Source organism: Trichomycterus rosablanca, chromosome 4 (genome assembly GCF_030014385.1).
Source record: "Trichomycterus rosablanca isolate fTriRos1 chromosome 4, fTriRos1.hap1, whole genome shotgun sequence".
In the NCBI taxonomy this organism is placed as follows: domain Eukaryota; kingdom Metazoa; phylum Chordata; class Actinopteri; order Siluriformes; family Trichomycteridae; genus Trichomycterus; species Trichomycterus rosablanca.
In genome coordinates, this window is record NC_085991.1 from 36,128,274 (window position 1) to 36,156,096 (window position 27,823).

General features: G+C 39.0%; 1 protein-coding gene and 1 long non-coding RNA gene across 3 annotated transcripts in view; one reads left to right on the top strand and one right to left on the bottom strand.

Moving 5' to 3' along the window:
• adam19a (ADAM metallopeptidase domain 19a) overlaps positions 1 to 27,823 on the bottom strand; it is a 228,234-nt gene that overhangs the window by 172,005 nt on the left and 28,406 nt on the right. For both annotated transcript variants that reach the window (XM_062994232.1, XM_062994231.1), the window contains exon 2: positions 25,452 to 25,534. In XM_062994232.1, the coding sequence (XP_062850302.1) occupies positions 25,452 to 25,534 (83 nt within the window). The remainder of the gene's footprint in view (positions 1 to 25,451; positions 25,535 to 27,823) is intronic.
• LOC134312353 (uncharacterized) lies at positions 1,327 to 27,723 on the top strand. The gene is made up of 3 exons (XR_010011534.1): positions 1,327 to 1,532; positions 27,149 to 27,337; positions 27,544 to 27,723. It is a non-coding gene; the product is annotated as an uncharacterized LOC134312353 (long non-coding RNA).

Here is a 27,823-nt window from a genome sequence, read left to right on the forward strand (position 1 = left end):
ATTTAGCTTAGTCTTAAATTTAGCCTTAGATAATTTCTGGTAATACTGCATGAAAGGTTAAAGGAGAAATAAACACTCAGCACCCTAGCACAAGGTTAACTGAAGCGAATAAGTGCCACATACTGATGAGCATAATCAAATTTTTTTTTATCTCTATAGACTAAACTATGCTGCAAAGCTACTATGTTAATACTATTTCGCAATACCACACCTACAATACCTACCAAACAGTCTTATTATGTAATTATTATTATTGTTGTTTTGTTTTTTTTCCTTTTTCTTCCACTTTAGCGCATCCAATTTCTGCCCGTCAATCATCCTCTCACTAATGCTGGTCCCTGCTCCTGATTGGGGACGATGAGGCTGCTCCACACCCCCTCCGACACGTGCACGGCAATCGAACATCTTATCACCTACACTTGATGAGTGCAGTGCAGTACAGTGCTGTGTACGGAGAGCCACACCCTCTGCCGCACTCCTTTCCCATCTCCGTGCAGGCGCCACCAACCATCCAGCAGAGGTCGTAATCACACTAGTCTGAGAGAGAGTCCCCATCCGGCTTAATCCCGCCCCAATCTAAACAACAGGCCAATCATTGTTCATGTGGCCGCTCAGCCTCAGCCAGCAGGCAGAGACGGGATTCGATACGATGTATTTGAGATCTCAGCTCTGGTAAACAGAATGGGTGTGTTCGAAAACCTAGGGAGCTGCCTTGCTGTCTTACTGTCTACATAGGCAGCTGACTTAGTAGAGAGGATTCTAATAAGTTAGTGACTTAAAAGGCAGGTTATTCAAACGCACTACTTAGATAGCGATTCCATCGGGTTTAGCATTTCGCGTTTAGCATTTAGCATCTCGCCATTAAAACCAATAAACTGAGGTAGCATAGCACGCTAACGTCAATAACATCTCCCTTCATGTACCGATAAAGGTTAAATTTCCTGACAAGCCCGAACTTGCAAATAAAAACACTCTGTACAAGTTTATACAAGTTAAAAATCAGTAATACAGTCGAATCCGGTTAATTGGACCACCGGTTAATCGGACCAGCCGCTTATTCGGACCGAATCCTAAAGTACCGAAACAAATCCTATTATGTACGTATAATGTTATTCGCTTATTTGGACCAAAATTCCGTTTAATCGGACCAAAGAACGTGAGAGCGAATAAGAAAAAGAAGCCACAAGTCGCCACTTAGAGCGGATGCAAAGCGGGTCAGCGAGATATGGGAGGATTCCTGGGCTCCCCGGGAGAATTTATGCTTTTATCAAGGTCAGGAAATCCAAAAAGTTGTGTTGACAAGAGCAAAACCAGCGGGAGGTGAACACGCCCACCACTTTCTTTCCCACAACGAAGCACCCAGTAGCCAGCAGCGTGGTTATTGGATCCATCTGCATCTCCGCTTTTCGGCGAAATGAAGTCAAGCGTAAACAAGAGTGTCCGGCAACACGTGCAAGGAATTCCCTCCTGTCAATCACGATTAACGCGTCAGATCACACTGGATAAGTTCTTCACACGTTGACTGGAATTTAGTAAGAACTTTTTTTTTTATTATGCTTCGCATGCTGAGTACCTATACATTGTGTTGTAGATCGTTTCGAAAAACTTGTTTGCAAATTTATTTTTCAATGAACAAAGTTCGTAAGCAACAGTAGTTCTTGTTTGTACATTCGCTATACGTGTACAGTATATCGCACAATAAAGGTTTAATAAACATTTAATATGTTACATAAATTATAGCACGTCCCGTCTTGTAACATAGGGCATGTTCGTGTAATCGGACCAGCCGGTTATTAGGACCAAAACGATCGCGTCCCGATGTGGTCCGATTAACCGGATTCGACTGTATTTTATTTACGTTTGAAAATAACTCCATTCGTTTCTCCGCCCCGTCAGCCATGAATGCTGGGATTGTCTTGATCACTAAGGCAGCGTTCGATGCTCACTCGTTCTTGAGCCAAAATAACATTGAAATAATTAGATGCCTCAGAAGTGTGGATTTTAAGGCATCTAGGATTTCGAACAGCCTCCTTCTCGGGAGCGCGCACAGGATGACGTAAAATGCTGCCTATGTAGACAGCACACTAGCTTTTCGAACACACCCAATGTGTTTTTACCACTGCGCCACCCAAGCGGCCCGTTGTTCTTATTATTAATATTATTATTAATATTATTATTATATACTCCAAAAGCACGACTATTCATATCTTACAGTAGATTTAAGCAGCAGTTAACATAGTCATCATGAATTACTAGCTCTTATTAAAGATGAATAGCTTAAAGTGTCCCTGAACTTGCTTTGTTTCTCCCAAATGGCTGATTTTGATAACATGTATTGTTTTTTTCGGCTGGGATTTGTCATGAATCATTTCTAATATTGTGTGAGCGCAAGGCAAATCACAAGTTCTATCATTATTACAGTTGCACACTTTTATAGATCTTTACTCATTTAAATTCTTTACTAAATTAACTAGTTCCTTCTTTCTTGCAAAATCGAAGACACCCAAACCTACACAAGCAAGAAGCATAATCCAAAGTAAATCTAAATACAGAATTAAATTAATTTTGTTCACTTGGGTTTAAAACATCAAAGCTAAAAGCTGAAGCACAACAGTAACTGGGACAGAGGAGGTTAATACGACCTGTCTGCCATCATCTGGCTCTGATAGTCCCAGATCATATTTACCACAGCCACCTCATGACTTTCTGTCCTGCCTGAACCACAATCATTCATGCTTTGTCTGCTACTGTCTCCACAGACAGTCTCTAAGTAGAAAGATGCAGTAAACCCTCAAGCCCATGTGAACAAATGACATTGAAAAATGAGGTCCTACTTATCACCGGTCTCCAAACCTGGCCTTAGAGCTGTGATCCTGCAGTAATTACAGGAGGGGTACTGAGACTGGACCCAACAGGGCATCGGCCTAGTGCTTTTTCTAACACGGGTATTAAATACACTTCAAATTATTTAATTCATGTGTTTCAGCCAAACAGTTGCTAACAGTTATGATATATAATAGAAATTATAAGCTTTTAACTTTGTAGCTTGGAGTTTAGGGAAGACCATTTCCTGCTGCATTACTGTGTCCCTGTGCACAAAGCAAGCTCTATAAAGTCATGAAGAAAAGCTTAGTTTAAAAAAAAACTCCAGTGGCCTGTGCAGAGCCCTGACCTCAGCCTCAATTAACAGCATTGGGATGAATTGGAAGATCACTTTTCACTTTCACTCACACCACAGAAATACTTTAAAATCTTGTGAGAAGTCTACTCAGAAGACTGGCTGTTGCTATAGCTAAAAGATCACATAGAAGTCACTTTATTTCAGTACCATTTGTTTTCGCAATCAGATGTCTAAAAAGCTTGTGGTCAGGTGTCCAAATATGTTTAGCCATATAGTGTATTTAAAATTAATCATATTAAATGCCATGCTTTTGAATTTGTTTTGTTTGTTCTTTCTGTTGACATGTTTACTCTTAACCCCAAAAAAACATACTGAAGGTAAACTGGCTACTCTACAGTGTCGCCGTGCGATAGACAGGCAACCTGTCCAAGGTGAATTCCTGCCATGTGTCCAGTTTTTAAGAGTGGTGCTTGACCCTGGTCAGGATGGACTGTTTATAAAATGAATTTAGTGAATAAAGTAGTGCACAAACACACTGCACACTATGTGACATAGAAGAACATTAAAATGTTTTATATTGACCTTAACTGTCTTCATATTTACAAAATGAAAAACAATTAGTGAATTTAACTTCTGATTATATTTATTATTATTATTTTTACTTTATTTTTAGTTCTTTTGTTTTAATTTGCTAGAATTGTAGTTTTAGTTTAGAAGCATTATATGGGTGATACACTATGGGTAGGGTCCTACTAAATTCATGGGGAAATGTGCTCAATTTCCCGAACCTCGTTTTTCAAAAATCTAATTAGATTTTATGTTTTTTTTTTTTTTTAATGCTTTTTCTCCAGATTTTTTAGCACGTCCAATTTTTACCCAATTGCGTTATGCTTCCTCTCTACTGAAGCTGACCCCTGCCTTGATTTAGGAGAGCGAACTGACACACATCCCCTCTGACACGTGTGCAGTAGCCAACTGCATCTTTTCACCTGCACGAGATGAGTTCACATTAGGATCAGCTTCGTGTACAGAGAGCCACACCCTGATCGCATTATTCCTCTCCTTTGTGCAGACGCCATCAATCAGCTAGCAGAGGTCGTAATTGCATCCGTCTGAGGTCCCTATCCGGCATTTCCCTTCCCTGGATGAACAACAGCCAAACGTTGTTCATGTAACCGCCCAGCCCAGCCGGATGGCAGAGTTGAGATTCGATGCGATGTATTCGAAATCCCAGCTCTGGTGTACTAGCGTATTTTACCGCTATGCCACCTGAGCGGCAGATTTCACGGATTTTTAAAGAAAAGTGCCACATTTCACAACAGTCATTAAATAACACTCATAAATTTAATGATGGAATAAATAAAAGCTACAATACACAGCACAGCCTACCTTAACGCATACATAAATTATCTTTTGTGTTTTGACACTCCCCTCTGCGTCCACAGAATCGGTTGGGAGTTTTCCAAATTCAGTTACCTGAGTAGTGTTTTTAGCTGCTTTACACTTCGACATTTTGTCTAACTGCTAATGTAACCGAGCGTCTTGAGAGTTTGCTAAAATAAGGTGATCGAGTGTGTAGAGAAGCACACTTTTCCATTATGGAATCCCCAAAGGGACAAAATGCAATCAATACGTAAACACATACATAAAACATTGTCAGTACACTACACCACAGAAAAGTCTGTTACACTAACTTAATTGGCGTGTGATTGCTAGGACTGACTCATATTGCATATTGCGCCTCATATTTCCTATTGCACCTCATATTTCATAACGCTACGTGAATTAAAAATGTTAAATCACTAAACACAAACCTTAAGTTTAGAATTTCACAGCAAATGACAGATTTCACAGAAAAAAAGCTCATTTCACGGCCCTTGACGTAATTTCCACGGACGTGAATTAGGTAGGGTCTTAAGTATGGGGTATCAATTATTAGTAGGCAAACCAATAAAATTATCCAACCATACTATTTTCTATTAAGTTTTTGCCTTAAACAAAAGCACTGTATTTACTTTAAAATGTTGAGCCAGTGATCACCAGAGGTGGAAAGAGTACTAAAATATTGTAGTCAAGTAAAAGTACTATTACTTTAATGATTTTTTACTTAAGTACGAGTAAAATTACTAGACTAAAAATCTACTCAAGTAAAAAGTAACTCATTTAAAATGTACTCAGAGTAAACGTTACTTCGTTACTTTTTTAACAGAAGGAGGGACGTCATTTTCCAACAGAAGTTGATAGATGAATGATACAGCAGACTACACACAGCTCACCAGCCATGCAGGATATTAGCAGTTCATGTGTGGATTTAACCTCTTTACACACCTAACAGACTGCAACTGCTGTTGTCAATTCAAAACAGCATTATTTTTGTTTATCCTCAATAAAAGGGTTAGGCGGTTAGGGTTGCACCTATAAAAAATATAACGGGTCTTACACTGTCATAGGAACATGATCAAAATAAAAAACAAACCAGCAGAATCTCACAATCACATTTATGCTGTCTGTTTTACTTAAATAAATACTCAAAAAATAAATGAACATAAAAAATCACAATATTTCATAATGCTTTGCTATCGTTGCAAAATGAAAGCCAACCGTAAACAGCAGAACCGCGACCCAGATCAGCCACACAGCAACAGAAAATCATAACCACTTATCTGCTTACCTGATCTATATCCATGTGTTGTTCCATTAGGGATATAATCCACTTTATATAAGACCATCTTGTATGTTTCCAGAATATATAAATCCATACCCAACTGTTCTATCCACCTAACTAATGAAAACTATATTTATTCTCTCGACTTTCCCGGTAAAAAGCTTAAATTGGTGATTCGTTCACTAAACTGTCATTTATAGAACAAATAATGAAGAAAGAGATTGAAATTCCACCCAGAATGTGAATTCTGAAGCTCTGATTGCTTTATACATCTGAATCTCTTCACCAAATGAACCGATTCATGGAGTTGTTTATGCACAACATCATAATGAAACAGAGTGAGTCGTTTCTGACTCGTTAACTCAGTGATTCAGTTCACAAGCCCGACTCTAAAGCACACAAATGCGTAAATGCTCAGCGGGACGGATCAAACAGCCTAAAGGGCCGTTTTTTTTATTGTTTTTTTTTTTTTTTTTTTTACTCAGTAACGGATGTTATTTAAAATGTAGCAAATTACAACTCTTAATACAAAACATACTTAAGTAAAAAGTAAAATTACAGGTTGTAAAATCTACTTTAAAAAGTACAAGTACTGTCTGCAATAATGCAATCATCTATCACAGATACAAGTCGTGATTGTGAGTAATTTATTTTTCTCATTTAAAAATTAATTTAAATATATTGGCAATTTTAAAACCTTCGTAGTTAAATACTAGACAAGATAATATTCACATATCACATTTAGCTACACCATCATGTTTAAACTCTAGACTGACTGTGTGTATCTATACAGAACTCATTTCCTTTTTAAATGAACTTCATACGAGAAGTTCCAGGTACAGAAGACAAAGTGACAGGTGTTTAAATATTAGCTCTAAAATTAAAGTCAGATTATTTATGGAACTTTCACAGTACATGCTGGTGAAGCAAACAAAAAGTTAGCATCTTAGCACAGTATGTACTGTAACAAACAGGAGACAGACACTGAAGAACAGAAATAAAATCTACTCCATGTTTTCTGTTATAATGTTTTTATAAAATTCCAAAGCTGCATACCTGGCTTTTCAAACACATACTTCAGTGGAATTCCTGTTGGCCAAGAAAAATGTAAAAAAAAAATATATATAAAGCAAAGCCATTTGAATCAGCTTATCAATGTTTAAAAAAAAAAAAAAGTAATTAAAAAGAATATTTTTGTTAGAATTACCTGCATTTTATTTATTTTACAAAAACATTTTAAAAATGTGGTTTGGTTCTTATTTATTTATAAACCACAAACATTTCTTCAATGTTTTAAATAATGATTAAAAAGAATATTTTTTGTTAGAATTATCTGCATTTTATTTATTTTACAAAAACATTTAAAAATGTGGTTTGGTCCTTATTTATTTATAAACCACAAACATTTTTAAATGTTTTTAATAGTGATTAAAAAGAATATTTATTGTTTGAATTATCTGAATTTTATTTATTTTACAAAAACATTTAAAAAATGTGGTTTGGTCTTTATTTATTTATAAATCACAAACATTTCTTTCATATTTTTTATTTTCATTAACCACCCAATTAGCATGGCTTTGGCCAACAGCGTTCGTTTTGATTGGGGGCTTTGTTTACATGACAATACTTAGTAAGTAGTTGGATCAGAATTTGTATGGTTCTTTGTTAGTATTTGACATGGCACTTATACAACCCACAGCTTTAATCTTCTTTCCAGTAATTGGAAAACCTAATTTTTGGAGAAGCTGTTAGTCTAAGAGATGCACATATTTTTCCAGCCTAGACCGTGAATCAATGTGTTCAATAAAACATGAACAGTACTATCTGTGTTTACTTTTTACGCAGAATGTGTTTGACTACACACACAGACACACACACTATTTGTATGCATTGAGTAACTAAAGCAGAAATCTAAAGGTTCACAAAGTTTGCAGCTGTATTTATTTTAGTCATTTGAAATGTAAAGTAGTTTTTCTTGTGCTACTTGTATTGATTTGTTGGTCACAAATATCAAAAGTGATTTGTTTTTGAGAGGGATACAATCTAGGCATTGAGTCAAACATTGAGTTTAATGGCCAAACAGTGATATTCTGGCAGACCTGTTTTTTGGCAAACTTTTATTTATTTTTTTCTAATTCAACTCAGAACCTTTATCACTGATCTACAGCCATAATAACCTTAATAACTGCAATTATTCTGCAAACACTTTAATAACACTTTAAATTCTTTTTCCTAATACTTCAGTAACCACTTTAATGCACTTCCAGTTCCTAATAAAAAATAAAAGTAATCTAAACCTTGTTTTACAATGTATTTATTTATTTATTAGGATTTTAACATCATGTTTTACACACTTCGGTTACATTCATGACAGGACAGGTAGTTATTCATTACACAAGATTTATCAGTTCACAAGTTTAATGTCAAACACAGTCATGGACAATTTTGTATCTCTAATTCACCTCACTTTCATGTCTTTGGACTGTGGGAGAAAACCCATGCAGACACAGGGAGAACATGCAAACTCCACACAGAAAGGACTCGGACTGCTCCACCTATAAATCAAACCCAGGACCTTGTTGCTATGAGGTGACAGTGCTATCCACTGAGCCACCGTGGCATCCTTTTTTCTTTTTTTTTTTTTTTTTTTTAACAATTTATAACCTCAGCAAAGTGGGTCGTTTAAGCAGCATTGATTGACGAACACTGTCTTTAATGTAGCTTCATTAGCCTGTTTGTAAGCTGTGTATTTACAACCCTATTTGTTACACTCATGTCATCAGTTAGGATAGGAAAGGATAACTATCCAGAGCATGGGTGGTGGGTCCTCCGTGTACCTTTGGTCATTCGTTTTCCCCTTCAAATCCCAAAGTCGAAAAACAAGAAAACGAGCAATTTTTCGTTTCAAAAAACAATATTGAAAAACAGGAACAAACTCAGGGAGCATCTAAAAGTTCATGAAGAAGAACACTGAATAAAATGCATTAAATGTTGTAATAGTTACACAATAACATGTACGATTAGTTATGCCTGTATTACAGAATTACAGAATCCTATACGGTAAAAAAAAACGAAAAACATTAATGTAAATTTTGTGACGATGGTGAGATGGTAGTAAACAGCATTCTTTTTCTTAGAATAGCCCTTTTATTTAGGCAAAATAGTTCTTGTGTGAACAAGGGCAGGGAAAAAGTACAGCAGACACAAAAGTCAGAACAGGGGACATGGCGTAATGTTATTATTACTTTTTGCTCCATCTTCTCAACACTTGTGCTTGATTTACACTGTCTATATGAAGCAAATATACACGTCAGCGCATGCACACGCTTGTGTGTTTATTTCCGGTTGAACTGATAAAAATACGACCCGTTTTTCAATTTCTGCTTGTTTGTTATTTGATTTTTGATCTTGAAACGAAAAACAAAAAACGGCTAATTTTCTTGTTTTTCAGTTTTGGTTTTTAAACTAACAACCAAAGGTACACGGACCGTGGTGCAGCAGTCTTGTTCTAGTGGTTACAAGGTTAATGTCAGAGGGGCTTCTCTCAGCCAGCATGCACAAAGGAAATGTGATGAGTAATTTACTAGTTTTCACATAAGAAGCCTGCTGATGCTAAGAGAATCAAATTAGTTTGAGTAATTTATGAGTAATGTATACACACACATTTACCACTTCACTTTTACTGACCAAAAAATGTGTTTTTTATTATTTTTTAGTATGTCAGGAGGAAGAAATGAAGCATGCTGTGAATTGGGACCACTTTATCTGGGAGCATGATATGTTCTGGTGCAAATTGTGTGAGATGCTACTTGGGCAGACTTGGCACATCTGGGATTTTTGAACGAGTTATCTCAGCTGCCTGCCCATCAACAGACTGCATATTATACTGAGCCTGTGCTGATCTTTCCCTGCAACACCAACAACATTTAAGCAGTTTACGTTGACTTGAATATGTTAACAAACTATATAGGTTAAAATTATTCATTATTATTAATCTAAGAAAACAAGCTCAGCTATAGTGAGATCTTATGAGTCATCTCTGTGAAATCTGTAACAAGGACTTAGTCACTGATGTGAAGCACCTGTAATGTGCCAACTAATACAAAAACTAAATAATATTAATGGCCACAACGCAGCCCATGTAATTAAATGGTAGCGTCATCCCAAGCCCTTAGGTTTAAATTTTAATCTATGGTTGACACGAGCATATTACTAAATATCTGATTCAATTGTTCAACTTTATTTAGTAAATATAATTTAATAGTAAACTATTTTTAAAACATTGTGTGAAACAATACAATTCAAATGACAACGGGCACTGATTTAACATCTCAACATCTTTCTCATCTTGAAATGCTTGATTAAAATCTTGATTATGCTTTTAAAATATTCAGAAATTTATACTTTTACAAATGATCATCTAACTACTGGTTATTTTAAAATAAAGAAGGGCAAAGTTTCACCCTAATGTTTTCTGTGAAACACTTTTATATGAAAACAGGGAGGCTCAACATAAAAAGCTAAAATAATGTATCGTGTATATCACCAGTGCTGACATTTTAAACTTACAAGCATCCAGGTGCTTAAAAGAACAACATGCACAGGCGCCCAGGTGGCACAGCGGGATATTCCGCTAGCACACTCCTCGCTTCGAAACTCGCGGGCATAATTAAGAGTGCCTGCAGCAGACATGGTTCTGCGAGGGCGGGATGACTGGACTATGTGGATGGGGTCTATGTAAGGACCCTGATTAGCAGATAGAGAGGCGCCTGTGCAGAGTGCATAGGTGAAAAAGGGTTCTGCTAAGGGCTGCACACGGGTCGGAGGAGGCGTGAGCAGCAATATACCCACCTCGACTACAATCAGGGATCCCGCAGCAGCGGAAGACAAATTGACTACACTAAATTGGGAGACAAATTGGAGAAAATGCATAAATAAATAGAAAAAAAGGACAACATGCACGTATGTATGTTGTATGTATGTATATATATATATAAATATACAGTGTATCACAAAAGTGAGTACACCCCTCACATTTCTGCAAATATTTCATTATATCTTTTCATGGGACAACACTATAGACATGAAACTTGGATATAACTTAGAGTAGTCAGTGTACAGCTTGTATAGCAGTGCAGATTTACTGTCTTCTGAAAATAACTCAACACACAGCCATTAATGTCTAAATAGCTGGCAACATAAGTGAGTACACCCCACAGTGAACATGTCCAAATTGTGCCCAAATGTGTCGTTGTCCCTCCCTGGTGTCATGTGTCAAGGTCCCAGGTGTAAATGGGGTGCAGGGCTGTTAAATTTGGTGTTTTGGGTACAATTCTCTCATACTGGCCACTGGATATTCAACATGGCACCTCATGGCAAAGAACTCTCTGAGGATGTGAGAAATAGAATTGTTGCTCTCCACAAAGATGGCCTGGGCTATAAGAAGATTGCTAACACCCTGAAACACAGCACGGTGGCCAAGGTCATACAGCGGTTTTCCAGGACAGGTTCCACTCGGAACAGGCTTCGCCAGGGTCGACCAAAGAAGTTGAGTCCATGTGTTCGGCGTCATATCCAGAGGTTGGCTTTAAAAAATAGACACATGAGTGCTGCCAGCATTGCTGCAGAGGTTGAAGACGTGGGAGGTCAGCCTGTCAGTGCTCAGACCATACGCCGCACACTGCATCAACTCGGTCTGCATGGTCGTCATCCCAGAAGGAAGCTGACGCACAAGAAAGCCCGCAAACAGTTTGCTGAAGACAAGCAGTCCAAGAACATGGATTACTGGAATGCCCTGTGGTCTGACGAGACCAAGATTAACTTGTTTGGCTCAGATGATGTCCAGCATGTGTGGCGGCGCCCTGGTGAGAAGTACCAAGACAACTGTATCTTGCCTACAGTCAAGCATGGTGGTGGTAGCATCATGGTCTTGGGCTGCATGAGTGTTGCTGGCACTGGGGAGCTGCAGTTCATTGAGGGAAACATGAATTCCAACATGTACTGTGACATTCTGAAACAGAGCATGATCCCCTCCCTTCGAAAACTGGGCCTCATGGCAGTTTTCCAACAGGATAACGACCCCAAACACAACCTCCAAGATGACAACTGCCTTGCTGAGGAAGCTGAAGGTAAAGGTGATGGACTAAACCCAATTGAGCACCTGTGGTGCATCCTCAAGTGGAAGGTGGAGGAGTTCAAGGTGTCTAACATCCACCAGCTCCGTGATGTCATCATGGAGGAGTGGAAGAGGATTCCAGTAGCAACCTGTGCAGCTCTGGTGAATTCCATGCCCAGGAGGGTTAAGGCAGTGCTGGATAATAATGGTGGTCACACAAAATATTGACACTTTGGGCACAATTTGGACATGTTCACTGTGGGGTGTACTCACTTATGTTGCCAGCTATTTAGACATTAATGGCTGTGTGTTGAGTTATTTTCAGAAGACAGTAAATCTACACTGCTATACAAGTTGTACACTGACTACTCTAAGTTATATCCAAGTTTCATGTCTATAGTGTTGTCCCATGAAAAGATATAATGAAATATTTGCAGAAATGTGAGATTTCTGCAGATATTTAAGTATATCTTTTTATGGGACAACACTGACAAAATGACACTTTGACACAATGAAAAGTAGTCTGTGTGCAGCTTATATAACAGTGTAAATTTATTCTTCCCTCAAAATAACTCAATATACAGCCATTAATGTCTAATCCACCGGCAACAAAAGTGAGTGCACCCCTTAGTGAAAGTTCCTGAAGTGTCAATATTTTGTGTGGCCACCATTATTTCCCAGAACTGCCTTAACTCTCCTGGGCATGGAGTTCACCAGAGCTTCACAGGTTGCCACTGGAATGCTTTTCCACTCCTCCATGACGACATCACGGAGCTGGCGGATATTCGAGACTTTGCGCTCCTCCACCTTCCGCTTGAGGATGCCCCAAAGATGTTCTATTGGGTTTAGGTCTAATGACATGCTTGGCCAGTCCATCACCTTTACCCTCAGCCTACCATATCTTTTTATGGGACAACACTGACAAAATGACACTTTGACACAATGAAAAGTAGTCTGTGTGCAGCTTATATAACAGTGTAAATGTATTCTTCCCTCAAAATAACTCAATATACAGCCATGAATGTCTAAACCACCGGCAACAAAAGTGAGTACACCCCTAAGAGACTACACCCCTAAATGTCCAAATTGAGCACTGCTTGTCATTTTCCCTCCAAAATGTCATGTGATTTGTTAGTGTTACTAGGTCTCAGGTGTGCATAGGGAGCAGGTGTGTTCAATTTAGTAGTACAGCTCTCACACTCTCTCATACTGGTCACTGAAAGTTTCAACATGGCACCTCATGGCAAAGAACTCTCTGAGGATCTTAAAAGACGAATTGTTGCGCTACATGAAGATGGCCAAGGCTACAAGAAGATTGCCAACACCCTGAAACTGAGCTGCAGCACAGTGGCCAAGATCATCCAGCGTTTTAAAAGAGCAGGGTCCACTCAGAACAGACCTCGCGTTGGTCGTCCAAAGAAGCTGAGTGCACGTGCTCAGCGTCACATCCAACTGCTGTCTTTGAAAGATAGGCGCAGGAGTGCTGTCAGCATTGCTGCAGAGATTGAAAAGGTGGGGGGTCAGCCTGTCAGTGCTCAGACCATACGCCGCACACTACATCAAATTGGTCTGCATGGCTGTCACCCCAGAAGGAAGCCTCTTCTGAAGTCTCTACACAAGAAAGCCCGCAAACAGTTTGCTGAAGACATGTCAACAAAGGACATGGATTACTGGAACCATGTCCTATGGTCTGATGAGACCAAGATTAATTTGTTTGGTTCAGATGGTCTCAAGCATGTGTGGCGGCAATCAGGTGAGGAGTACAAAGATAAGTGTGTCATGCCTACAGTCAAGCCTGGTGGTGGGAATGCCATGGTCTGGGGCTGCATGAGTGCAGCAGGTGTTGGGGAGTTACATTTCATTGAGGGACACATGAACTCCAATATGTACTGTGAAATACTGAAGAAGAGCATGATCCCTCCCTCCGGAAACTGGGTCGCAGGGCAGTGTTCCAGCATGATAATGACCCCAAACACACCTCTAAGACGACCACTGCTTTATTGAAGAGGCTGAGGGTAAAGGTGATGGACTGGCCAAGCATGTCTCCAGACCTAAACCCAATAGAACATCTTTGGGGCATCCTCAAGCGGAAGGTGGAGGAGCGCAAAGTCTCGAATATCCACCAGCTCCGTGATGTCGTCATGGAGGAGTGGAAAAGCATTCCAGTGGCAATCTGTGAAGCTCTGGTAAACTCCATGCCCAGGAGAGTTAAGGCAGTTCTGGGAAATAATGGTGGCCACACAAAATATTGACACTTCAGGAACTTTCACTAAGGGGTGTACTCACTTTTGTTGCCGGTGTTTTAGACATTAATGGCTGTATATTGAGTTATTTTGAGGGAAGAATAAATTTACACTGTTATATAAGCTGCACACAGACTACTTTTCATTGTGTCAAAGTGTCATTTTGTCAGTGCTGTCCCATGAAAAGATATACTTAAATATCTGCAGAAATGTGAGGGGTGTACTCACTTTTGTGATACACTGTATATACGTATATATACTGTATATACAGGTCCTTCTCAAAAAATTAGCATATTGTGATAAAGTTCATTATTTTCCATAATGTAATGATAAAAATTAAACTTTCATATATTTTAGATTCATTGCACACCAACTGAAATATTTCAGGTCTTTTATTGTTTTAATACTGATGATTTTGGCATACAGCTCATGAAAACCCAAAATTCCTATCTCAAAAAATTAGCATATCATGAAAAGGTTCTCTAAATGAGCTATTAACCTAATCATCTGAATCAACGAATTAACTCTAAACACCTGCAAAAGATTCCTGAGGCTTTTAAAAACTCCCAGCCTGGTTCATTACTCAAAACTGCAATCATGGGTAAGACTGCCGACCTGACTGCTGTCCAGAAGGCCATCATTGACACCCTCAAGCAAGAGGGTAAGACACAGAAAGAAATTTCTGAACGAATAGGCTGTTCCCAGAGTGCTGTATCAAGGCACCTCAGTGGGAAGTCTGTGGGAAGGAAAAAGTGTGGCAGAAAACGCTGCACAACGAGAAGAGGTGACCGGACCCTGAGGAAGATTGTGGAGAAGGGCCGATTCCAGACCTTGGGGGACCTGCGGAAGCAGTGGACTGAGTCTGGAGTAGAAACATCCAGAGCCACCGTGCACAGGCGTGTGCAGGAAATGGGCTACAGGTGCCGCATTCCCCAGGTCAAGCCACTTTTGAACCAGAAACAGCAGCACTGGACTGTTGCTCAGTGGTCCAAAGTACTGTTTTCGGATGAAAGCAAATTTTGCATGTCATTCGGAAATCAAGGTGCCAGAGTCTGGAGGAAGACTGGGGAGAAGGAAATGCCAAAATGCCTGAAGTCCAGTGTCAAGTACCCACAGTCAGTGATGGTCTGGGGTGCCATGTCAGCTGCTGGTGTTGGTCCACTGTGTTTTATCAAGGGCAGGGTCAATGCAGCTAGCTATCAGGAGATTTTGGAGCACTTCATGCTTCCATCTGCTGAAAAGCTTTATGGAGATGAAGATTTCATTTTTCAGCACGACCTGGCACCTGCTCACAGTGCCAAAACCACTGGTGAATGGTTTACTGACCATGGTATTACTGTGCTCAATTGGCCTGCCAACTCTCCTGACCTGAACCCCATAGAGAATCTGTGGGATATTGTGAAGAGAAAGTTGAGAGACACAAGACCTAACACTCTGGATGAGCTTAAGGCCGCTATCGAAGCATCCTGGGCCTCCATAACACCTCAGCAGTGCCACAGGCTGATTGCCTCCATGCCACGCCGCATTGAAGCAGTCATTTCTGCAAAAGGATTCCCGACCAAGTATTGAGTGCATAACTGAACATAATTATTTGAAGGTTGACTTTTTTTGTATTAAAAACACTTTTCTTTTATTGGTCGGATGAAATATGCTAATTTTTTGAGATAGGAATTTTGGGTTTTCATGAGCTGTATGCCAAAATCATCAGTATTAAAACAATAAAAGACCTGAAATATTTCAGTTGGTGTGCAATGAATCTAAAATATATGAAAGTTTAATTTTTATCATTACATTATGGAAAATAATGAACTTTATCACAATATGCTAATTTTTTGAGAAGGACCTGTATATACAGTATATATATAAACACACATGTGTATGTACGTACATGCATATGTCTATACACACACACGTCTCTGTACAAGTGTTCTATGTACATTTATTTATTTGTTACGTTTTTTTACACTTTGGTTACATTCAGAACAGAAACAGTAGTTACTGGTTACACAAAATGTATTAGTTCAAGTCTTTAATGTCTAACACAGTCATGGACGATTTTGTATCTCCAGTTCACCTCAAACCGGAGCTCCCGAAGGAAACCCACACAGACACAGGAAGAACATGCAAACTCCACAAAGAAATGACCCGTACTGCTCCACCTGGGAATGAAACCCAGGACCTTGTTGCTGTGAGGCGACAGTGCTACACACTAAGCCACCATGCTTCCCCTATGTACATGTATATGTACTGTACATGTACTGTATAAAACAACTCTTTCCCCACACAACAATAATCTCTGGAGACATTAACCATTTAGCATTTGCAAGGAGTCTGGTGTTTAGGGCTCTTGGGAACGTGACTGTAATGTGACTGGCAGGAATAATGTAAGCAAGCCAGCCCAGACATGTGCTTTCCCAGAGAACTTTTTTATTGTGTTCTCCAAAGATTTGACTTGAGATACGACTTTGTTTTATAGACCAGGACACTTTTGAGTTATTCACACTACTCATTGTTGGCTAGGTTTTTGTAGCTGGCTTCAGTTATTGTTCAATACATCACAACATTTGGCTGTATTATGCTGTTTTACCACAGCCAAGCTCACGTTAGGCTTGGGAATCATTTTTTAAAAATAATTGACCATACAGTGTTTTCATTTTAAAAAGCTTTGCTGTGATTGCTGGTTCAAGCTATTTGGACTGCAGGACTCCCTAAAAGTATAAGGGATGTCACACTGGCATACAGATGGTTAGTGCCCTAATCAGTGGAGATCTGCAAATGACATTGCACGTTGGCATGCTTAGCTTAGCAGCTCTGAACAAAAGGTGGCTAGCATTGGCTGGCACATACTAACCTTTATTCACTCAAATCGATAGGTGCAATTTAGGGTACTTGGTGGGAGGTAATTAACAGTGACTATACTGGGAAAAAAAGTGAGTTAAAAATAGCTTAGCACAAAGACTTGGACTTATTTACAATAAGTAGTCTGTTAGCATACTTGCCGGTCTCTGTGTTCATGTTGCTCAGCCCCATGCCTGGAAATCATTATTTTTTCATTTGTCTGACATTCTTACAGAAATATACACATCTAGGGAGTCCACACTCAGACTAGTGGGAAAATAAAAGCCTCTTTTTCTTGTACTCGTTTTCTAAAGTAAAAACAGAGCTAGTTTGAACATTAGTATTTACTTGGAAAACAACTGCAAACCTAAACCAAATATCACCTTCAGTGAATAACATTTCCTGGACTTCACACACAGTACCAAACTTTGTGCTTGGACGAGAAAAAGAACATACTTTGAGGTGAAAAAAACTGACAAGGAGACAGAGAAATGAGTCGGGCAAGAACAAAGTCAGAGCCATATATAGAAGGATGGAGATGAGAGAAAGGAAAAAGGGGTAGAGAAAAGCAGAGAATTTAAGGCTCCAAAAGGAATGATTATGATGTTTTTGTAGAACTGCTGGTGTCCCGAGCATTTATTTTTGTTTTTGCCATATAACCTTGTGTATTATTTAGTGTTGCCTTGCTTTTTCTCAACAGAAACAGGCTTTAAAGTAGTGATGAACCACTTTAGCATTTTAATAGATTTGATGAATAATTGTTGGGTGTACCTATGGCCATGTAAACAACTTTTTTGTATATCTTGACCTGAAGTAAGACCCTTAACATATATTTAGTGTTTTATTAAAAAAAGCTTTACTGTTTCCCCAACCTTATATCACTGTACTGTAAGGTATATAAAACTACTTCATAACCAGTAATGATGTTGCTATATTTAATACTAGTCTGTGATTTGGAACATCACCTTCATAAAACACTGAATTATGCACTATTATCCACCTCAGTGATTTCATGTGTTAAAGCGGGGTAAGCTAGTACGTGGCCCTTCTTAACCAGAGGAAATTAAAAATATTAATTAATAAGAGAAATTGCTTCATGCGTTCTGTTTAGTTAGCCAACTATATTCCACTAGCACACCAGCGCCGAGATTCTGAACTCCTCGGTTCGAAACTCGGCATTGCCACCGGTCAGCTGGGCGCCATCCAGCGGGCATAATTGGCAGTGCCTGTAGCAGACATGTTTCTGCTAGGGCAGAATGACAGGACTATGTGGGTGGGGTCTTCAAACGCGGTGTAAGGACCCTGATTGGCAGATAAAGAGGCACCTGTGCAGAGTGCATGGGTGAAAAAGGGTTCCGCTAAGGGCTGCACGCAGATTGGAGGAGGCGTGAGCAGCAATATACCCACCTCGACTGCAATCAGGGATCCCCCAGCAGTGAAAGACAAATTGACTACACTAAATTGGGAGAAAATGGGAGAAAATACATAAATACAATTTTAAAAAGCTTTACTGTGTCCACAACCTTATATCACCATATTGTAAGGTGAAACTGCTACATTACAGTAGTGATGTTGCTATATTTATTACCAGTCTGTGATTTGGAACATCACCTCCATAAAAAACTGAATTATGCACTATTATCCACCTCAGTGATTTCATGTGTTCAAAAAAAAAGGGGGGGGGGGGGGGGTTCTTCAAAAAGTTTCCACACTTTTTTAAACTCTATTCAAAATTTTAAAAAACAATTACATCACTTTTCTTTTTTTTCTATTTTATTTATGCATTTTCTCCTAATTTAGTGTAGTCAATTTGTCTTCCGCTGCTGAGGAATCTCTGATTGCAGTCGAGGTGGGTATATTGCTGCTCACACCTCCTCCGACACAGCGTTTGAAGACCCCACCCATATAGTCCGGTCTTCCCGCCCTAGCAGAACTGTGTCTGCAGCAGGCACTGCAAATTATGCCTGCTAGATGGCACCCAGTCGACCGGTGACAACGCCGAGTTTCGAACCGAGGAGTTCAGAATCTCGGCGCTGGTGTGCTAGCGGAATATCCTGCTACATCACTTTTCTACATAGTCACCGTCCGATGCATTTTTCCCAGCGTTGTACCATTTTTATGCCATCAGCAAAAAAAGGTTTTTGGTTGAGTGCGAAGCCACTGATGCATCGCTGCTTTCACATCATCACCCCATGAAAATCTTCTTCCCCTAAAGCTTCTTTGAGCGTCCACAAAGGTGGAAATCAGATGGTGCTAAATCCAGACTATAAGCTCTCTCTCAGTCTCTCAGACATGACCCATTACTACTCCTCCCACCCTCACTGTTCCAACGAAAATATAAAAGTGCGGAAACTTTTTGAAGATCCCTCGTGTTTCAAAAAAGTGCTCAAGTAATAAAATTATGATGGGAAACATGCACTTTTCCTCTCTTACAGCTCATCACCTCTTCTATTTTCTTGTTTGTGTATTTTTTCCCAAATCTGTTCATGTCCATCTGCATCCTAGTCAGAATTCTAGTCATTAAATGTCTGGTAGAAAAAACAGGAGCCAAATCTTACTTTTAATTACAAAGAAAGTACAAAATGACGAAGCTGCTTGGTTTTCGGCTGCTGTAGTAAATTTTTTATTTTAGGTTTTAACTGTCAGTTTGTACTTTAAATGTAATCACGCTGTAGTTTAGTAGACTAATGGTCTATTAAATATGATATTTTATACAGAGATGGTGTCTTGTGATAAATGTCAAGCAGAAAGACTAGCTTTTTTTTTTGTACTTGAAGGTGATGCAGGCAGCATGGTGGCACACACTGTAAGACAGTGCTGATGCTGCATTGCTCCAGGGTCCAGGATACCACTAGCTAATGTCTTTTCTTAGCAATAATTTGCCTGAGTTTTTTTTCAGTCTCTTTCTACCTCTCGAAAACTACCATTAGGTGGACTGGCTACTGTAAATCCCCCCTAAGTGTAAATGAGTGTTAATTAGTCAGTGTGTAGGTAAGGCGTGTTCATGTATTGTAAAAATACAAACACTGTTAAGTAAATTAGATTGAAAAGAGGGGCGTCACGATGGCTCAGTGGGTAGCACTGTCACCTCACAACAAGAAGATCCTGGGTTCGATCCCCAGGTGTGGCGGTCTGGGTCCTTTCTGTGTGGAGTTTGCATGTTCTGCGTGGGTTACCTCCAGGTACTCCAGTTTTCTCCCACAGTCCAAAGACAGATATGAAATTGTCCATGACTGTGTTTGACTTTAAACTTGTGAACTGATGAATCTTGTGTAGTGAGTAACTACCTGTCCTGTCATGAATGTAACCAAAGTGTGTAAAACATGATGTTAAAATCCTAATAAATAATAAATAAATAATAAATAAATAGATTGAAAAGAAATTGCTTGCTATGGATTAGTCATTTGGGTGAAATCTTGTAGTGAAAGCTGCAAGCTTACATACAAAAACGATGAAGATTTATAAGATATAGGTACTTCAGTTTAATGTCCTATTTCCTCCAGGTGCATCAAGAAGTCATTCTGTTTCATCTGCATCTCATTTCCTATCAGTGAAAGTGACGTCAGTACAGAGTACAGAGTGTGTCCAGGCTAGAAATCTTTATATACATCTCTGAACGTTTGTGTAACTGTTAACAATTAAATGGGACTGCATAGAAAATCATGTCTTATATAATTGGTTCTTATGGTTAAACTGGTCATAAAGTAAATTGTGTAGCTATAATTGGGGTAAATTATAAGTGAAAGAGGAAGTGAGGAATTCAGTGCTGCTGCACAGGAAGAGAGAAAAGCAAGAGGGGCCTCTTTTTCTGTTTCTCTAAACGCTCTTCTCTGTTTCCGAGTAGTCTGGCAGACAGCCGTCTCTCTGTCTTAAAAGATGCGTGTGTATGTGTGTGTGTTAAATTAGATCCGCATGACCCGCATTCAGCTTAATTCCAAACAACCCCATGACTCATTACCTCATAGACAAAACAGCAACAAGTCCGGCCAACAGTCCAAAGTTGGTCATTATTTGTGTATGTATGAGCATGTGTATTTTGAATCCGAACATTAAGAGAGAACGCAAATATTCGCAGGAGGTTGGGGGTTGTGCACAATCAAGATCATGGGTATGAAAAAGAGATCATAGAAGGCTAAGAGAAAAAATATGATGATATAAAGACCTCAGTGCAGTGCAATGACTAAGATACTGTAGCTTAGCCTTAAAAATATTACAAGTTGTTACTTTAGGTTATCCTATGACTCATTAACAACCATTATTTAGTTTGTATTTTTTTGTATTTTGTTTAACAAAAACTTTTAACACCTGATCTTGATCTTTTGCTCTAGAAATGCACACAGCACATACTGTATATTTGTTAAAGTGCAAATTTGTGAACAATAGTTTGTTAATTTACTTGAACAAAGAAAATATTTTAGTGATTTTAATGACTGTTTGAATAAATATAAACAATTGAATAACTGAATAACACTATTGAATGAATATAAACAAATTCAGAAATTGGTGCTTCCAACGCACTAAAAAAAGCAGAAGCATGTTTACCACTTGGTCACATCACCTCTTCTCTTTATTATACTTTTTAATCATTCAGAAATTTACGATAATTTTTGCAGTTTTCCAGGTAGAATTTTTGCCCATGTTTGCTATGATGTGCCATGCATTATCAATAGGAGACAGCTCTGGGCTGCAGGCGGGCCAGTCAAGCACATGCAAAGCCACGCTGTTGTAACTCCTGTAGAATAAGGTCTGGCATTATCCTGCTAAAACAGACATTCATGGGAAAAGAAGTTGTCTTGACGGCAGCATGTGTCTCTCCAAAATACCAATATAAGCCTCTGCATCAATGTACCTGCACGTATGTGCAGATCTGCCATGCCGTGGGCACTAATGCAGCCCCATGCTGTCATAGATGCTGGTTTTTGTCTGTTTCATCTTTGGCACATAGAATCCGATGGTCATTTTTCACTGTGTTTCGGTCCATCCCAGATGACTTCAGTCTTATAGAACTCGCCAGTGTTTCTAAGCAAAATGAATATGTGGCATCTGCTTTGCATAATTCAGGTTGCATTCTTTCCAGATTACATGATTTTTTAAAGTGTTTCTGAGCCCATGCGGCTAAGTCCATCACCGTAGCATGATGGTTTCTCAAATAATACCAGCTGTGGGCTTAATCTTTTCATTATATTAAGAACTGTAGATGGTAAAAAACCTAAATTATATCCTAATCTTATTTTACCGCTGTTTAAACTTTTATGAGTGTGTTGCAGGTGTCACATGTTATTGTTTAAAATGCAAACAGGTTTGTCAGTGAAAACACTGAAAATGTTTTATTTGTTCTTTTATCGGTTAAAAAGTTCAAGAATTTAACAAATTTCAGTTGTTAGTTTTTATTGCATTTTAAGAAAGTGCCCCAACTTTTCTGGAAATGGGGTTTGTGTGCACAGCAAGTCATAGCATGCTTTGGATTAAACAATTTTTTTCATTCAGCTGGATAAATCAAATGCAAAGAATGTTTGGTTAATGGTAGCCGTGCAATGAACGAGTACATACAATGAATAAAATAAATAAATAAACTAAAGAAATAGGTACTACTAAATGGTAATTAATAATCCACAGATGTGCACAAAACATCAAATAATAACAAATATTGCATTTGAAACCGGACAGCAAACAAATAGTCCATGTTTTAGCTTTAAACAAAAATGTCAATAAGGAAGAGACTTATCCCACCTCCCAATTTAAAGCTAACAGGTAGATTGTCTGGCCCAATTTTTCCTCCAGCATAATTGCTGTTGTTGTGGAATGTGTGTAAATGGTAATTTTTTGTGCTTTATAGGGATGACTGTGCAGTCTTAAAGCTCTGAAAAGCTTCTCTGCTTACTTTAGTAAACCATCGCCGTTTTCTGCTCAGCTAATTGGGTTGCAGCCACTAGTGCATGCCACCAAATAAAGGGCACACACCAAAGCCAAGTGCTAAACCATTCCCCAATGCCCCAGTCCTGCCATACACGCTCTCTCTCACACATACACAAGTAAATGCATGCACTGTCACTCATTTGTTTCTCAAAGTGTCATAAATGTCATGCTATTCCATTATAACCACTGCAAATGTGTTATGCGAGTTTTAGATATATATTATTATTTTATTATTTAGGGTTTGTATAGTTTGACATTTCCAGTTTGTTTAGAGATTCACGTCAACACCAGTAGAATTCCTAATGTGTAACTACACTCACCAAGCACTTTATTGAGTACACACATCTGATTATTTTATAAGCTACACCTACCATACAGTGAGCTTTGTGGGTATATACGAGGGATAATCAAAAAGTTCCTGCACTTTTATATTACTGTTGGAAACGGTGAGGGTGGGAGGAGTAGTAATTGGTCATGTCTGAGGGCTTAATAGTCCGGATTTAGTGCCATCTGATTTCCACCTTTTTGGACCGCTCAAAAAAGCTTTAAGGGGAAGAAGATTTTCATGTGATGATGATGTGAAAGCAGAGGTGCATCAGTGGCTACACGCTCAACCAAAAACATTTTTGCTGATGGCATTAAAAAGTTGGTATGATGCTGGGAAATATGTATCGGAAGGTGACTATGTAGAAAAATTATGTAATTTGTTTTTGAAATTTTTAATAAATTAATTTTAAAAAGTGCAGAAACTTTTTGAAGAATCCTCTCATTTACTGACTGTAGATTGTAGCAAAGAAGAGTGGGGTAAAATTCCTCCACAGTGATGTAAAAGACTGGTCGCAAGTTATCACAAACATTTGATTGCAGTTGTTACTTGCAAGTGTTGCACAACCAGTTATTAGGTTTAGGCAAGGCAGTATTAACAATATATATTGGGGGTACGGGTACATTTGGTACATTTGTTCCCTCCCAATGTTTGATTCATAAGATGTCTTTATTGTCACTGTACAAGTACAATGAGATGTTGTTTGAAGCAAACCTGTAGATGCCTAAATAAATTATATAAAAGATGAAACAAACTACACTTTAGCACTTATGCTTAATTAAGGTAATTATATGAAAACGTACAACACTTAAGCTACAAAATTTAGCAAAATAATAAATAAAAAAATACAAATAAAGTTTCCATTAGAATATGTTAGTGTTAGGTGCCAGGAGCAATGTAGAAATATGTGTGTGTCACAGTTAGACATTATGGCATGTACAGAGTTCGCATATAATATACAAACAAAAGCAGTGGGATTTATTGTACATAGCATAGGCATGACACTAAAGCAATCTGTACAATTGTATATGTGTAGCAACTATGAGGTAGTGAATGAATGAATAAATGAACTATTAATGGCTATGGTCTTGGGTTTAGGGGAGGCAATTATTCCTTCACATGGGTGATATAGGACTTTCCATTAATCTTTATTTTTAATGCCCACTCAGGTGGTGAGGCGGTAAAAACACACGCTGGAACCAGAGCTGGGATCTCGAATACATCGTATCGAATCTCGGCTCTGCCTGCTGGCTAAGGCTGAACGGCCACATGAACAACGATTTGCCTGTTGTTTAGATATGGGCGGGACTAAGCCAGATGGGGTCTCTCTCTCTCATGACTGGTGCAATTACGTCCTCTGCTGGCTGATTGATGGTGCCTGCACAGAGATGAGAAAAGAGTGTTCTCAGGGTGTGTCTCTCCATACACAACGCTGAGCTGCACTGCACTTGTCAAAGTGTAGGTGATAAGATGCATACGGCATGCTGCCCACGTGTCGGACGGGGCGTGGGTTAGCTTCGTTCTACTCAATCAGAGCAGGGATCGGCATTGGTGGAGAGGAAGCATGATGCAATTGGGCAACTAGATGTTAAAAAGGGAGAAAAAGGGGAGAAAATGCATAAAGAAAATAAAAAAAATCTTTATTTTTAATAAATGGAATGCACACTTAAAAAATTGCATTTTGTGTTTACTTATTTTGATAGATTTAAGATTTAAATGTGACAAATAAGCAAACATGAAAGATATCAGGTGAAGGACAAATGCACAGTACTGTACATTCTGCATGGGTGTCCCTAATAAAAGTGCTTAGTGAATGCAAGTCTGAGTAGGGACAGGATGTGCTCTTATTCATAAAATCACTGGTTACTCATGCAGCCACAGGTGATTCTCTCTACATGTTTCTGTTTGTGCGTGTTAATGAAGTTTGCCAGCTCACATTTTGAACCCGAGCACTATAGATTTTTCTGTGTGAAGTAAACACATTGCTCTCAGAAAGCCATAATCACGTGCCTGATATTCTGGTAAAAGAGGAAAAACATTCTTGGAAGGCTGCTACTCAGATGTTAGGCGTATATTTTTGGCTTCCGTGAAGCAACTGAAGAGATAAATATGTCACAACGAGGAGTGTTTGTGGTAGGGATTGTAAACAGAATAACCATTTAATTCTCACATTTAAAATAAAATAAATTATTCAAAAATACATAAGTGATAGAAGATGTTAATCTTACCTGTAGAGTGGATCCTGTCTCTTTATGTACAGTGCTGTGGGTGATCCAGTGCGCCGTCACCTTCTGTCCTCGCTGCTTCCATGCTAAAGCAAACAGCAAAATGTTAGTAGTGGCAAATTTACAGCCTTACGATTATTAGACAAATGTTTAAATATTCGGAGTGTCTATTTGCACCCGGGTACACATAGCATTCCCCACACAGTACAGCTATTCGTACCCCACAAAGAAAAAGAGCAAACAAACTCAACTGCGCATGTCTACCAACGATATATAAACACTATACATGGACATGCTAAAGTGGCGTTACCTGGGGACGCGGCACGGTGGCTAAGTGGGTAGCACTGTCGCCTCACAGCAAGAAGGTCCTGGGTTCGATCCCCAGGTGGGGCGGTCCGGGTCCTTTCTGTGTGGAGTTTGCATGTTCTCCCCGTGTCTGTGTGGGTTTACTCCGGGTGCTCCGGTTTCCTCCCACAGTCCAAAGACATGGAAGTGAGGTGAATTGGAGATGCCAAATTGTCCATGACTGTGTTCGATATAACCTTGTGAACTGATTAACCTTGTGTGAAGATAAACTACCATTTCCTGTCATGAATGTAACCAAAAGTGTAAAACATGACGTTAAAATCCTAATAAACAAACAAACAAACCGGGGGATGGCTTGGGAATGCCCATATCTGTATAAGTTGTGTGGTATTATCTTGTGAGTAAGGCTGACCACTGGCCAGTGTGCCCATGGCAAGGCGAAGCGAATTAATGGAGTTTGAGTGAGGCAAGATTGTGGGTACCAGACGTGTGGGACATTTAACATTCCTTAATCCAGTGTCACATGTACTGGGAATATGTCATAGAGGGACCAGAGATCCTGCACCTACAAATACCACTGACCTGAGGGTGGCTATTCCAGATATTTCCGTCCACTTGTGGACCCAATGCCTGCTGCACTTAGCCAGGCTAAAGGGGTACCTAACATGATACTAGTTCCTGTACCAAGACTTTTGTCATGTCAGTATATATTGCTATTTTACACCTGGGTGTAGATAATGTAAATAATACAATCTGAAAATATTATACAATCTGAAAATAATATAAAAAATAGTGAAATTATTTATAATCTTGTGATATTTAAATCTGGGTGTAAATAGTATAAATTGCTGTTTACACCAGGGTGCAAACTGTACACTTTGCTGCTTACACCAGGGTGCAAAAAGCATCTGCCTTAAATATTTCAGAATGATTCTTCTATATTTTTTGGTTGTAGTTTTTACATAATGCACTTTACAATACAATACGTTTCTTTTTACTACAACAGACCCTGGAATATGCAGCTGTGCAAAAACAGCAACAAAAAGAATCATCAATAGCAAACTGTGCCACTATTGTTTTTTTAAAAACTACTTTTTCAAGACACATAAAATTGTGTAAGCAACTAAACTTGTACATCATTAAAAGTTTTTATGAATTGAGCTATATTAATTTGTAACTTTTTATAATTAAAGGCCATTTTGCTAAGAAAAATTGGCCAAATAATGCAAGATCCAGATGTGCAAAGCTGGTATGTATTTATTTATTAGGATTTTAACGTCATGTTTTACACTCTGGTTATACTCATGACGGAAACAATAGCTACTCGTTACACAAGATTCGTCAGTTCTCAAGTTTATTGTCAAACACAGTCATGGACAATTTTGTATCTCCAGTTCACCTCACTTGCATGTCTTTGGACTGTGGGAAGAAACTGGAGCTCCCGGAGGAAACCCACGCAGACACAAGGAGAACATGTGAGAACTCCAAACAGAAAGGACCCGGAACGCCCCACCTGGGGATCAAACCCAGGACTTTCCTGCTGTGAGGCGACAGTGCTACCCACTAACCCACCATGCCGTCTGGTATGTATTTACCTAAAGCTCACAACTGATGGTTAAAGATGATATGATATTAATTTAATGTCTGTTTTACCACCGCTTTATACTACTCAGAGTCATGTTACAATTCACCCAGTGAAAAGCAGGAAACACCATGGACAGGTCGCTAGTCCATCACAGCAAACACACACATACACACATTCACACCTAGGGCAATTTTGTTTCTCCAGTTAACCTGACTGCATGTCTTTGGACTGTCAGAGGGAGCCAGAGCATCAGGAGAAGCCCACATGGACACTGGGAGAACATGCAACTCCACATAGAAAGGACCACTCCATCTGGGTACTGAACCTAGGACCTTCTTGCTGTGAGGAGACAGTGCTACCCACCGAGCCACCATGCTGCCCTAAAGGTGATATTGTCTAATATTAAATACTTTGCTATCTCAAAATTTTTTTTGAAATTATTTAGATTCTCTGGCTGACCCGTTGGCTAACTGCTACATAATAA